The sequence below is a fragment of the Magallana gigas genome, chromosome 2 (assembly GCF_963853765.1).
Source record: "Magallana gigas chromosome 2, xbMagGiga1.1, whole genome shotgun sequence".
NCBI lineage: Eukaryota > Metazoa > Mollusca > Bivalvia > Ostreida > Ostreidae > Magallana > Magallana gigas.
Genome location: NC_088854.1, coordinates 24,806,017 through 24,818,550, shown reverse-complemented (window position 1 = coordinate 24,818,550; position 12,534 = coordinate 24,806,017). Strand labels below are relative to the sequence as shown.

Genomic DNA, 12,534 nt, shown 5'->3' with positions numbered 1-12,534 from the left:
AGAATGGTATACTCACATGGAGCTTGTGGTTCTGTACGAGTGGAACAATTCACGTCAGTAAAATTTCTGCATTGCTGTGTTAGGTCATCAAACAAGTCTGGATATTGGCATTCAGCGCCATATTTCCCTAAGGCAGTGGCAGAAGATATTCTCGGGACGCCTTGTCTGGGAACAGATGAGCAGTTATAATAATGTGCACAATTATCTGGATCAGGAAGAACTCTTTTGGTATTGGCAGCACAGTAGTCAGGGACGTCAACTGTGTAGATGAAAACGTAGAAAAATTATTATCTACAAATGAATTTAGCATATAATAATGTCCGAAAGCAATGAATAATGTTTATACCAATGAAATTATAAAAAACAGCAAAAATAACCCCCAAAAACAAATAACCTTTTGGTACAGCTTTCATGCATTTCTTTAGTCTGGGATTGAAATATTCTCCTTGAGGACACGTAGTAATGTTCATGGTTCTATTGGTGTCGCACACAATGTAATCTGCTTGCCATAATTTTCCTGGAAACGCCTCCTGATTATCAGGCAAAGTAATGCAAGACGGCAGACGTTTAGGACAGGGAGCGCAGGACGGGTTGTTGGCTGGACACAGATTCTGAACATATTCACCTGAATTATACATACTCATTTGTAAATACAAAACACATTACCACATTTTGACGGAACGTCATAATTAGTTAGAAAATCATTCAAATACTTGTCCTCATATCCTTCAAAACTCACATGGAGCCTGGGGTTCTGTTCTGTTGTCACAAGTTACAGTCTTGAAATTTTCACATTCCATACTGACAGTGGAGAACAGATCCGGATATTTACATTCCTGCAAGTGACCTCCATAGGAGGAGTTAGATACGGAACAGTTGTAATACTGAGCACAGTTATCTTTCTTCCGCAAAATGGCTTTGGGGTTCTGTTTGCAGATTTCGTCAATATCGCCTAAAGATAAATAAAATGATATTAATAAACAAACACAGAAAGTGATTTCAACTTTTTAAACATGTGGTGTAATCAACACAGCTGTGTGTCACACACAGATCAAAATGCGACACTCACCTGGGTTGGCCTTGTCGGTACATTTTCTCTGAACTGGATCAAAGAAGCGAGTGGGACATTTCTCCATTTTCATGGTCCTGTTCTTGTAACATTCGGCATAATCAGGTTTCCAGAGCAACCAATCAATGGCATTCTTTCCATCAGATAATGTCACACAACTTGGGAGTCTCTTTTTGCAAGGGATGCAACTCTTGTTTGTCGGTGCACATTGGTTTTGATGGTACTCGCCTATCAAGGACAAACGAGGAAAAATTGGACTTTTATAGACTCATTTAATTATAATGATACTTCTTCCAAAGCAAAATGATCGAACAAACTACTCACAAGGTGCTTGTGGCTCCATACGACTATCACAGGTCACATTCTCGAACCATTGGCACGACATGGTGGTCACAGAGAAAAGATCAGGATACTGACACTCCATGGTGTGATTCCCATCAAATCCTGGATCTGAACAATTGATGTATTGGCCGCAGTTGTCCTCTTTTGGTAGCAGCGCTTTAGGATGAGCTGAGCAGTAGTCCGGAACGTCCACTGAAAAGTAAAATTGGAAATTCTTTGATTATCGCGGTTTCCATATTTGAGTCTCATTTTCAAGTGAATTTATTTCAATCCGCCGAATCTTTAGTAGAAAGAGTGACACGTAAATCAACAGCTAGCTGGTTTACCTGGGGGAACAGATTTCATGCATTTCTTTAGTCTGGGATTGAAATATTCTCCTTGAGGACACGTAGTTATGTTCATGGTTCTATTGGTGTCGCACACAATGTAATCTGCTTGCCATAATTTTCCTGGAAACGCCTCCTGATTATCAGGCAAAGTAATGCAAGACGGCAGACGTTTAGGACAGGGAGCGCAGGACGGGTTGTTGGCTGGACACAGATTCTGAACATATTCACCTGAATTATACATAATCATTTGTAAATACAAAACACATTACCACATTTTGACGGAACGTCATAATTAGTTAAAAAATCATTCAAATACTTGTCCTCATATCCTTCAAAACTCACATGGAGCCTGGGGTTCTGTTCTGTTGTCACAAGTTACAGTCTTGAAATTTTCACATTCCATACTGACAGTGGAGAACAGATCCGGATATTTACATTCCTGCAAGTGACCTCCATAGGAGGAGTTAGATACGGAACAGTTGTAATACTGAGCACAGTTATCTATCTTCCGCAAAATGGCTTTGGGGTTCTGTTTGCAGATTTCGTCAATATCGCCTAAAGATGAATAAAATGATATTAATAAACAAACACAGAAAGTGATTTCAACTTTTTAAACATGTGGTGTAATCAACACAGCTGTGTCACACACAGATCAAAATGCGACACTCACCTGGGTTGGCCTTGTCGGTACATTTTCTCTGAACTGGATCAAAGAAGCGAGTGGGACATTTCTCCATTTTCATGGTCCTGTTCTTGTAACATTCGGCATAATCAGGTTTCCAGAGCAACCAATCAATGGCATTCTTTCCATCAGATAATGTCACACAACTTGGGAGTCTCTTTTTGCAAGGGATGCAACTCTTGTTTGTCGGTGCACATTGGTTTTGATGGTACTCGCCTTTCAGGGACAAACGAGGAAAAATTGGACTTTTATAGACTCATTTAATTATAATGATACTTCTTCCAAAGCAAAATGATCGAACAAACTACTCACAAGGTGCTTGTGGCTCCATACGACTATCACAGGTCACATTCTCGAACCATTGGCACGACATGGTGGTCACAGAGAAAAGATCAGGATACTGACACTCCATGGTGTGATTCCCATCAAATCCTGGATCTGAACAATTGATGTATTGGCCGCAGTTGTCCTCTTTTGGTAGCAGCGCTTTAGGATGAGCTGAGCAGTAGTCCGGAACGTCCACTGAAAAGTAAAATCGGAAATTCTTTGATTATTGCGGTTTCCATATTTGAGTCTCATTTTCAAGTGAATTTATTTCAATCCGCCGAATCTTTAGTAGAAAGAGTGACACGTAAATCAACAGCTAGCTGGTTTACCTGGGGGAACAGATTTCATGCATTTCTTTAGTCTGGGATTGAAATATTCTCCTTGAGGACACGTAGTTATGTTCATGGTTCTGTTGGTGTCGCACACAATGTAATCTGCTTGCCATAATTTTCCTGGAAACGCCTCCTGATTATCAGGCAAAGTAATGCAAGACGGCAGACGTTTAGGACAGGGAGCGCAGGACGGGTTGTTGGCTGGACACAGATTCTGAACATATTCACCTGAATTATACATAATCATTTGTAAATACAAAACACATTACCACATTTTGACGGAACGTCATAATTAGTTAAAAAATCATTCAAATACTTGTCCTCATATCCTTCAAAACTCACATGGAGCCTGGGGTTCTGTTCTGTTGTCACAAGTTACAGTCTTGAAATTTTCACATTCCATACTGACAGTGGAGAACAGATCCGGATATTTACATTCCTGCAAGTGACCTCCATAGGAGGAGTTAGATACGGAACAGTTGTAATACTGAGCACAGTTATCTATCTTCCGCAAAATGGCTTTGGGGTTCTGTTTGCAGATTTCGTCAATATCGCCTAAAGATGAATGAAATGATATTAATAAACAAACACAGAAAGTGATTTCAACTTTTTAAACATGTGGTGTAATCAACACAGCTGTGTCACACACAGATCAAAATGCGACACTCACCTGGGTTGGCCTTGTCGGTACATTTTCTCTGAACTGGATCAAAGAAGCGAGTGGGACATTTCTCCATTTTCATGGTCCTGTTCTTGTAACATTCGGCATAATCAGGTTTCCAGAGCAACCAATCAATGGCATTCTTTCCATCAGATAATGTCACACAACTTGGGAGTCTCTTTTTGCAAGGGATGCAACTCTTGTTTGTCGGTGCACATTGGTTTTGATGGTACTCGCCTTTCAGGGACAAACGAGGAAAAATTGGACTTTTATAGACTCATTTAATTATAATGATACTTCTTCCAAAGCAAAATGATCGAACAAACTACTCACAAGGTGCTTGTGGCTCCATACGACTATCACAGGTCACATTCTCGAACCATTGGCACGACATGGTGGTCACAGAGAAAAGATCAGGATACTGACACTCCATGGTGTGATTCCCATCAAATCCTGGATCTGAACAATTGATGTATTGGCCGCAGTTGTCCTCTTTTGGTAGCAGCGCTTTGGGATGAGCTGAGCAGTAGTCCGGAACGTCCACTGAAAAGTAAAATTGGAAATTCTTTGATTATTGCGGTTTCCATATTTGAGTCTCATTTTCAAATGAATTTATTTCAATCCGCCGAATCTTTAGTAGAAAGAGTGACACGTAAATCAACAGATAGCTGGTTTACCTGGGGGAACAGATTTCATGCATTTCTTTAGTCTGGGATTGAAATATTCTCCTTGAGGACACGTAGTTATGTTCATGGTTCTATTGGTGTCGCACACAATGTAATCTGCTTGCCATAATTTTCCTGGAAACGCCTCCTGATTATCAGGCAAAGTAATGCAAGAAGGCAGACGCTTAGGACAGGGAGTGCAGGACGGGTTGTTGGCTGGACACAGATTCTGAACATATTCACCTGAATTATACATACTCATTTGTAAATACAAAACACATTACCACATTTTGACGGAACGTCATAATTAGTTAGAAAATCATTCAAATACTTGTCCTCATATCCTTCAAAACTCACATGGAGCCTGGGGTTCTGTTCTGTTGTCACAAGTTACAGTCTTGAAATTTTCACATTCCATACTGACAGTGGAGAACAGATCCGGATATTTACATTCCTGCAAGTGACCTCCATAGGAGGAGTTAGATACGGAACAGTTGTAATACTGAGCACAGTTATCTTTCTTCCGCATAATGGCTTTGGGGTTCTGTTTGCAGATTTCGTCAATATCGCCTAAAGATAAATAAAATGATATTAATAAACAAACACAGAAAGTGATTTCAACTTTTTAAACATGTGGTGTAATCAACACAGCTGTGTGTCACACACAGATCAAAATGCGACACTCACCTGGGTTGGCCTTGTCGGTACATTTTCTCTGAACTGGATCAAAGAAGCGAGTGGGACATTTCTCCATTTTCATGGTCCTATTCTTGTAACATTCGGCATAATCAGGTTTCCAGAGCAACCAATCAATGGCATTCTTTCCATCAGATAATGTCACACAACTTGGGAGTCTCTTTTTGCAAGGGATGCAACTCTTGTTTGTCGGTGCACATTGGTTTTGATGGTACTCGCCTATCAGGGACAAATGAGGAAAATAGGACTTTTATAGACTCATTTAATTATAATGATACTTCTTCCAAAGCAAAATGATCGAACAAACTACTCACAAGGTGCTTGTGGCTCCATACGACTATCACAGGTCACATTCTCGAACCATTGGCACGACATGGTGGTCACAGAGAAAAGATCAGGATACTGACACTCCATGGTGTGATTCCCATCAAATCCTGGATCTGAACAATTGATGTATTGGCCGCAGTTGTCCTCTTTTGGTAGCAGCGCTTTGGGATGAGCTGAGCAGTAGTCCGGAACGTCCACTGAAAAGTAAAATTGGAAATTCTTTGATTATTGCGGTTTCCATATTTGAGTCTCATTTTCAAATGAATTTATTTCAATCCGCCGAATCTTTAGTAGAAAGAGTGACACGTAAATCAACAGATAGCTGGTTTACCTGGGGGAACAGATTTCATGCATTTCTTTAGTCTGGGATTGAAATATTCTCCTTGAGGACACGTAGTTATGTTCATGGTTCTATTGGTGTCGCACACAATGTAATCTGCTTGCCATAATTTTCCTGGAAACGCCTCCTGATTATCAGGCAAAGTAATGCAAGAAGGCAGACGTTTAGGACAGGGAGTGCAGGACGGGTTGTTGGCTGGACACAGATTCTGAACATATTCACCTGAATTATACATACTCATTTGTAAATACAAAACACATTACCACATTTTGACGGAACGTAATAATTAGTTAGAAAATCATTCAAATACTTGTCCTCATATCCTTCAAAACTCACATGGAGCCTGGGGTTCTGTTCTGTTGTCACAAGTTACAGTCTTGAAATTTTCACATTCCATACTGACAGTGGAGAACAGATCCGGATATTTACATTCCTGCAAGTGACCTCCATAGGAGGAGTTAGATACGGAACAGTTGTAATACTGAGCACAGTTATCTTTCTTCCGCAAAATGGCTTTGGGGTTCTGTTTGCAGATTTCGTCAATATCGCCTAAAGATAAATAAAATGATATTAATAAACAAACACAGAAAGTGATTTCAACTTTTTAAACATGTGGTGTAATCAACACAGCTGTGTGTCACACACAGATCAAAATGCGACACTCACCTGGGTTGGCCTTGTCGGTACATTTTCTCTGAACTGGATCAAAGAAGCGAGTGGGACATTTCTCCATTTTCATGGTCCTATTCTTGTAACATTCGGCATAATCAGGTTTCCAGAGCAACCAATCAATGGCATTCTTTCCATCAGATAATGTCACACAACTTGGGAGTCTCTTTTTGCAAGGGATGCAACTCTTGTTTGTCGGTGCACATTGGTTTTGATGGTACTCGCCTATCAGGGACAAATGAGGAAAATAGGACTTTTATAGACTCATTTAATTATAATGATACTTCTTCCAAAGCAAAATGATCGAACAAACTACTCACAAGGTGCTTGTGGCTCCATACGACTATCACAGGTCACATTCTCGAACCATTGGCACGACATGGTGGTCACAGAGAAAAGATCAGGATACTGACACTCCATGGTGTGATTCCCATCAAATCCTGGATCTGAACAATTGATGTATTGGCCGCAGTTGTCCTCTTTTGGTAGCAGCGCTTTGGGATGAGCTGAGCAGTAGTCCGGAACGTCCACTGAAAAGTAAAATTGGAAATTCTTTGATTATTGCGGTTTCCATATTTGAGTCTCATTTTCAAATGAATTTATTTCAATCCGCCGAATCTTTAGTAGAAAGAGTGACACGTAAATCAACAGATAGCTGGTTTACCTGGGGGAACAGATTTCATGCATTTCTTTAGTCTGGGATTGAAATATTCTCCTTGAGGACACGTAGTTATATTCATGGTTCTATTGGTGTCGCACACAATGTAATCTGCTTGCCATAATTTTCCTGGAAACGCCTCCTGATTATCAGGCAAAGTAATGCAAGACGGCAGACGTTTAGGACAGGGAGCGCAGGACGGGTTGTTGGCTGGACACATATTCTGAACATATTCACCTGAATTATACATAATCATTTGTAAATACAAAACACATTACCACATTTTGACGGAACGTCATAATTAGTTAGAAAATCATTCAAATACTTGTCCTCATATCCTTCAAAACTCACATGGAGCCTGGGGTTCTGTTCTGTTGTCACAAGTTACAGTCTTGAAATTTTCACATTCCATACTGACGGTGGAGAACAGATCCGGATATTTACATTCCTGCAAGTGACCTCCATAGGAGGAGTTAGATACGGAACAGTTGTAATACTGAGCACAGTTATCTTTCTTCCGCAAAATGGCTTTGGGGTTCTGTTTGCAGATTTCGTCAATATCGCCTAAAGATAAATAAAATGATATTAATAAACAAACACAGAAAGTGATTTCAACTTTTCAAACATGTGGTGTAATCAACACAGCTGTGTGTCACACACAGATCAAAATGCGACACTCACCTGGGTTGGCCTTGTCGGTACATTTTCTCTGAACTGGATCAAAGAAGCGAGTGGGACATTTCTCCATTTTCATGGTCCTGTTCTTGTAACATTCGGCATAATCAGGTTTCCAGAGCAACCAATCAATGGCATTCTTTCCATCAGATAATGTCACACAACTTGGGAGTCTCTTTTTGCAAGGGATGCAACTCTTGTTTGTCGGTGCACATTGGTTTTGATGGTACTCGCCTATCAGGGACAAACGAGGAAAATGGGACTTTTATAGACTCATTTAATTATAATGATACTTCTTCCAAAGCAAAATGATCGAACAAACTACTCACAAGGTGCTTGTGGCTCCATACGACTATCACAGGTCACATTCTCGAACCATTGGCACGACATGGTGGTCACAGAGAAAAGATCAGGATACTGACACTCCATGGTGTGATTCCCATCAAATCCTGGATCTGAACAATTGATGTATTGGCCGCAGTTGTCCTCTTTTGGTAGCAGCGCTTTGGGATGAGCTGAGCAGTAGTCCGGAACGTCCACTGAAAAGTAAAATTGGAAATTCTTTGATTATTGCGGTTTCCATATTTGAGTCTCATTTTCAAATGAATTTATTTCAATCCGCCGAATCTTTAGTAGAAAGAGTGACACGTAAATCAACAGATAGCTGGTTTACCTGGGGGAACAGATTTCATGCATTTCTTTAGTCTGGGATTGAAATATTCTCCTTGAGGACACGTAGTTATATTCATGGTTCTATTGGTGTCGCACACAATGTAATCTGCTTGCCATAATTTTCCTGGAAACGCCTCCTGATTATCAGGCAAAGTAATGCAAGACGGCAGACGTTTAGGACAGGGAGCGCAGGACGGGTTGTTGGCTGGACACAGATTCTGCTCATATTCGCCTGAAATGAATTATTTTTAAATTATGTTTTAAACTTAATTGTGTTATATCTATAAGGGCAAATTGTATATATTGCTATCATACATGTAACAGAAAATACGTGTGGTGACAACTGCTGATAGAAGCACATAAAAGAAAAGGTTGGGGTTTTTTTGTTTAAAATTCGAAGAATGTGTATATTATTATTCATACCATAGCCATCCAATTATTTTTGCAATGATACAATTTTCGTTTACTTTCACGTTGCAAACATACAAATAATATCGTTATCATTTACTTTTGGAAACTTTTTAAATCGCACAAAGGACTCGAAAAAACACATTCTTTTAATTTCAGCAAATGTTGTGACAGGGGAGAGCGGATTTATTCTTTATTGCATTATGGTACATACTAGTACTAGTATTGCATGTGACATAATGATAAGGTTTTTACTAAAATGTTTTCCTCTTGCGACTTGGTGTTTGAACTTTAGGGAATTCATTTTTTTTTCTTTTAAAGTTGAACGAAAATAAAAACTGGCTATAACAACTGAAAAATCGAGAGAAAAATAAATAGGCTCAGGTTGTTCATTATTTAAACGTTTTCGTAACTTTTTCGTATGTTGGTCTTGAAATGGCAAGCAAATATATTCGTTTGTATGAATAAATAACCATATGTTACAGTATCGCTTAATTAATTAAACAAAATGATATAAGTTCATAACGAATTGGAGGATTCAACCATTTGTTTCGTGATTTTCAATGAGAATACAGAAAAGAATAACATACATGGTGCCATTGGTTCTTTTCTTGTGGTGCAATTAACACTTTTGAAGTCCTGGCACTTGCCATCTTTTACAGAGAATAGATCCGGGTATTTGCATTCCGTTGTCATATCTTGAAGAGTCGTCGACGTGAACAGTTTAGAGCAGTCATAATATTTGGCACAATTTGCAGGATCCGGAATGGCAGCCGACTGGTTTTTTGAGCACAGAAAGTTTAAAACAGCTATCAAACAAAGAAAACATAGATTAAGCAAACTAAAATCAACGCAAAAAAATCCAGAGGCCAGTCTGTCACACTACTAGTCTGAGGTAGAATTTCCTTTTTGTATCACCTAAAAACGTAAGTGTATATCTCTAAACTTTTAATGCCACCACAACCGGGATCAAATATTTGTATCTGATTTAAAACAATATGCTGCTTGCATGAGAGGGGTGCTTGTATATTTCCCCTACATTTTCCTATGTAGAATTTCCCTCTTTACATTATTGTGTAGAAATTTGCATTTTTTCATTTGCTCCAATCTCTTTTTTAATGGTCAATGAGGTTCAGTTTAAGTAGACTTTAAATTATTCTTTATTTTAAAAAATATTTGTTTGAAACGTTAAAAGTTTGGTTCGTGTGTTCTTTAGAAAAAAATTCTTCAAAATTACAATATATTTGTAGTTTTTTTATAAGTGCGATTTTCAAAAATAATCGTTTTTTCTCTTTTTAACAACCTCCTACATGTAAATACTATGGTTGAATCTGGCTGAGTGGTTCTAGGAAAGAATATATATAAAAATTGAAAAACTAACGCTGCTGACAACGACAATCTAAACGACGCCGGGGACTCTTTTAAAAATCAAAATGCTGACAAAACGTTAATAAACAAAATGTTGACATTTTAATGCAATGATACTTACGTCGGGAATAATTTTTGCAATCTTTCATCTGGGGATTAAAATATTGCAAATGACATTTCTTGACCTCCATTGTCCTGTTTTGTTGACATTCAATATAATCTGGAGCAAGCTGCTTTCCTGGAAATATCTGTTTGCCATCAGGTAGTCCAACACACGATGGTAATCGTTTTGGGCAGGGTTCACAAGTTGGGTCAGTAGAATTACATTTATTTTGAACGTAATCACCTGCAAAGACACGGTCAAGACAATATGATATTATTAATTGGTAATTATCAAGTGGTAAACAACTATGGCCAGTAGCAATATTGAATTACTGATAGATATAATACTGTAAACGTGGAAATTTTGACGATGTGTTAATTTTGACTATGTTGGCGATTTTTGTTTTCTCGTCAAAATTTCCACTCGCCAAACTTCACATCATATATAGAGCGTATTAATACCAGAATTTTTTATCGGCATTATCCCGTTAGGACTAGATCAAAGTTAATGATACAAAACACGTAATTAGCATTGAAAAAACCCATAAAATCTAAACAAGCATGTTTTAAATGCAATTATCACTCAATCGTCACAACATTCTATAATAACTTTGCGTGCGTAATTATCATGCCGTGTTTGACCTACTTTGTTACCTCAGGCAATATCGTATAGTGAATAAAAACAAAATACAAAGAACAATTTTATTCCATCAAATCTGTACAGACTTTTTTTTCAATCAAAGTTTAATTTTATTAATACCAACGCTTGTAAAAGAGTTCGCAAGAAAGTCGCAATCCTTGCTGATAACATCATGAACTTTATGCATCCATTTTGCATGAAGCGGTTTAATTGTCGACGTTCTCATGTCTATGTCAACATAGCCGATGTTTTCCCCCGGCTTTTGATTTTCTAGTTTCTGGCGAACTTTCTCAGAGTACCAGTTTTGAAATTCGGTTTTGAGAAGGTCTTTGTATTTCTTATTAACTGTTTGATCTAGCGGCTGTAATTCGTCAGTACAACCCGCCGGTACGAACACATATCGAATGTTAGCTTTTTTCAATGCTGATAAGACTTTTTTGCTTATATGCGCTGCAAACACATCGAAAATAGCTAATGCCGGTTGATTTATTTGTGCCACGGGTAGGTATTCGCGAACAGCCTCAACATACGGGACGATAATCCCCTCAATGTACTCTAACATCGTTTCCTCGGTAGACCAGTGATTAGGTGAGTGGGTAATTGCCCAATCATCCGTAAGTTTATATTTGGATGACACATAGATGTAGTTCCCTAATATATGAGTTGTGGGGGTAATAAGTGACCATCTAGAGTCACACAAAACAAAGCGGTGATTTGTCGCTTATCCCCCAAGCCGGCGAAGTTGACTTGTCTTGCGCCTAGTTGTTCCATTGTCCAGGAACACTGAGGGATCATACAATTTAATCAAAGAAAGATAACCCTAACCCTGGCATTATAAGAAATCAAAGATAAATAACTCTTACTCTTATTCAAATATTCGTCAAAATTAAAACTCGCCAATTGTCTCTTACTAAAAAATCGTCAAATTTTGAACTCGTCAATATAACCACGTTTACAGTATATGTTTCTATATATATAAATTATTGCATTTCAAATGATTCCAGATGGAAGGTACGAGAATAGATAAAGTGTTTTACATGGCGCTTGGGCTTCTTTCCTTCTGCCACAACTTCCAGTAACCGATGTAAACGGTTCACATGAGTTGGTACCAGACGAAAAAAGGTCAGGGTATTTGCATTCCTGCAGGTACGGCTTTCCAAATGCCGAGACTTGCTTGGAGCAATCGTAATACTGAGCACAGTTGAAAGGGTTGACAACAATAGCAGTCTTATTCTTCTTACACACTGCGTCGATGTCCACTGTAAAAAGGGAAACACGTAATCGTGAAACTGATGTACCCTTAAACAACATTACAATACAAAACATTCACTTCAAATGGCGTTTGATTGCGACGACGTATAGAAACCCCTTATCAAATAATTGTCCGCGATTTTATGATAGAGAACTTTTACACAATGCAACATAAGTACCGACTGCAACGTAATCAATTTACCAAAAATTTATCGCTAAAAAAATCAAACCTGGACAAGCTTTCCCCGTGTCACAGGGCTTCGTCTCTTGGCCTGACCCACTACAGTTTTGGCCTCCGTACGCTGGTGCAGGATTGTCGCA

General features: G+C 38.7%; 3 protein-coding genes across 3 annotated transcripts in view; all 3 read right to left on the bottom strand.

Moving 5' to 3' along the window:
• LOC105327324 (uncharacterized) overlaps positions 1–4,564 on the bottom strand; it is a 49,985-nt gene extending 45,421 nt beyond the window's left edge. The window contains exons 1-14 of the mRNA XM_034445675.2: positions 4,420–4,564; positions 4,076–4,285; positions 3,752–3,979; positions 3,424–3,636; positions 3,079–3,309; positions 2,735–2,944; positions 2,411–2,638; positions 2,083–2,295; positions 1,738–1,968; positions 1,394–1,603; positions 1,070–1,297; positions 740–952; positions 395–625; positions 17–259 (exon numbers count right to left, since the gene is read on the bottom strand). Of these exons, the coding sequence (XP_034301566.2) occupies positions 17–259; positions 395–625; positions 740–952; positions 1,070–1,297; positions 1,394–1,603; positions 1,738–1,968; positions 2,083–2,295; positions 2,411–2,638; positions 2,735–2,944; positions 3,079–3,309; positions 3,424–3,636; positions 3,752–3,979; positions 4,076–4,285; positions 4,420–4,495 (2,965 nt within the window). The 5' untranslated portion in view covers positions 4,496–4,564. The remainder of the gene's footprint in view (positions 1–16; positions 260–394; positions 626–739; positions 953–1,069; positions 1,298–1,393; positions 1,604–1,737; positions 1,969–2,082; positions 2,296–2,410; positions 2,639–2,734; positions 2,945–3,078; positions 3,310–3,423; positions 3,637–3,751; positions 3,980–4,075; positions 4,286–4,419) is intronic.
• A 189-nt stretch (positions 4,565–4,753) lies between these two features.
• Positions 4,754–7,317, bottom strand: LOC136271403 (uncharacterized). The gene is made up of 8 exons (XM_066071383.1): positions 7,104–7,317; positions 6,760–6,969; positions 6,437–6,664; positions 6,107–6,319; positions 5,762–5,992; positions 5,418–5,627; positions 5,095–5,322; positions 4,754–4,977 (listed from the first exon to the last, which is right to left on the bottom strand). Exons 1-8 carry the CDS (start codon positions 7,315–7,317, stop codon positions 4,754–4,756), a joined length of 1,758 nt encoding a protein of 585 aa, XP_065927455.1.
• Positions 7,318–7,437: 120 nt separating this feature from the next.
• On the bottom strand, positions 7,438–9,618 carry LOC136271400 (uncharacterized). Its single transcript, XM_066071377.1, has 5 exons — positions 9,443–9,618; positions 8,446–8,676; positions 8,102–8,311; positions 7,779–8,006; positions 7,438–7,661 (listed from the first exon to the last, which is right to left on the bottom strand). Exons 1-5 carry the CDS (start codon positions 9,546–9,548, stop codon positions 7,438–7,440), a joined length of 999 nt encoding a protein of 332 aa, XP_065927449.1. The 5' UTR covers positions 9,549–9,618.
• Between the last annotated feature and the right edge of the window lie 2,916 nt (positions 9,619–12,534).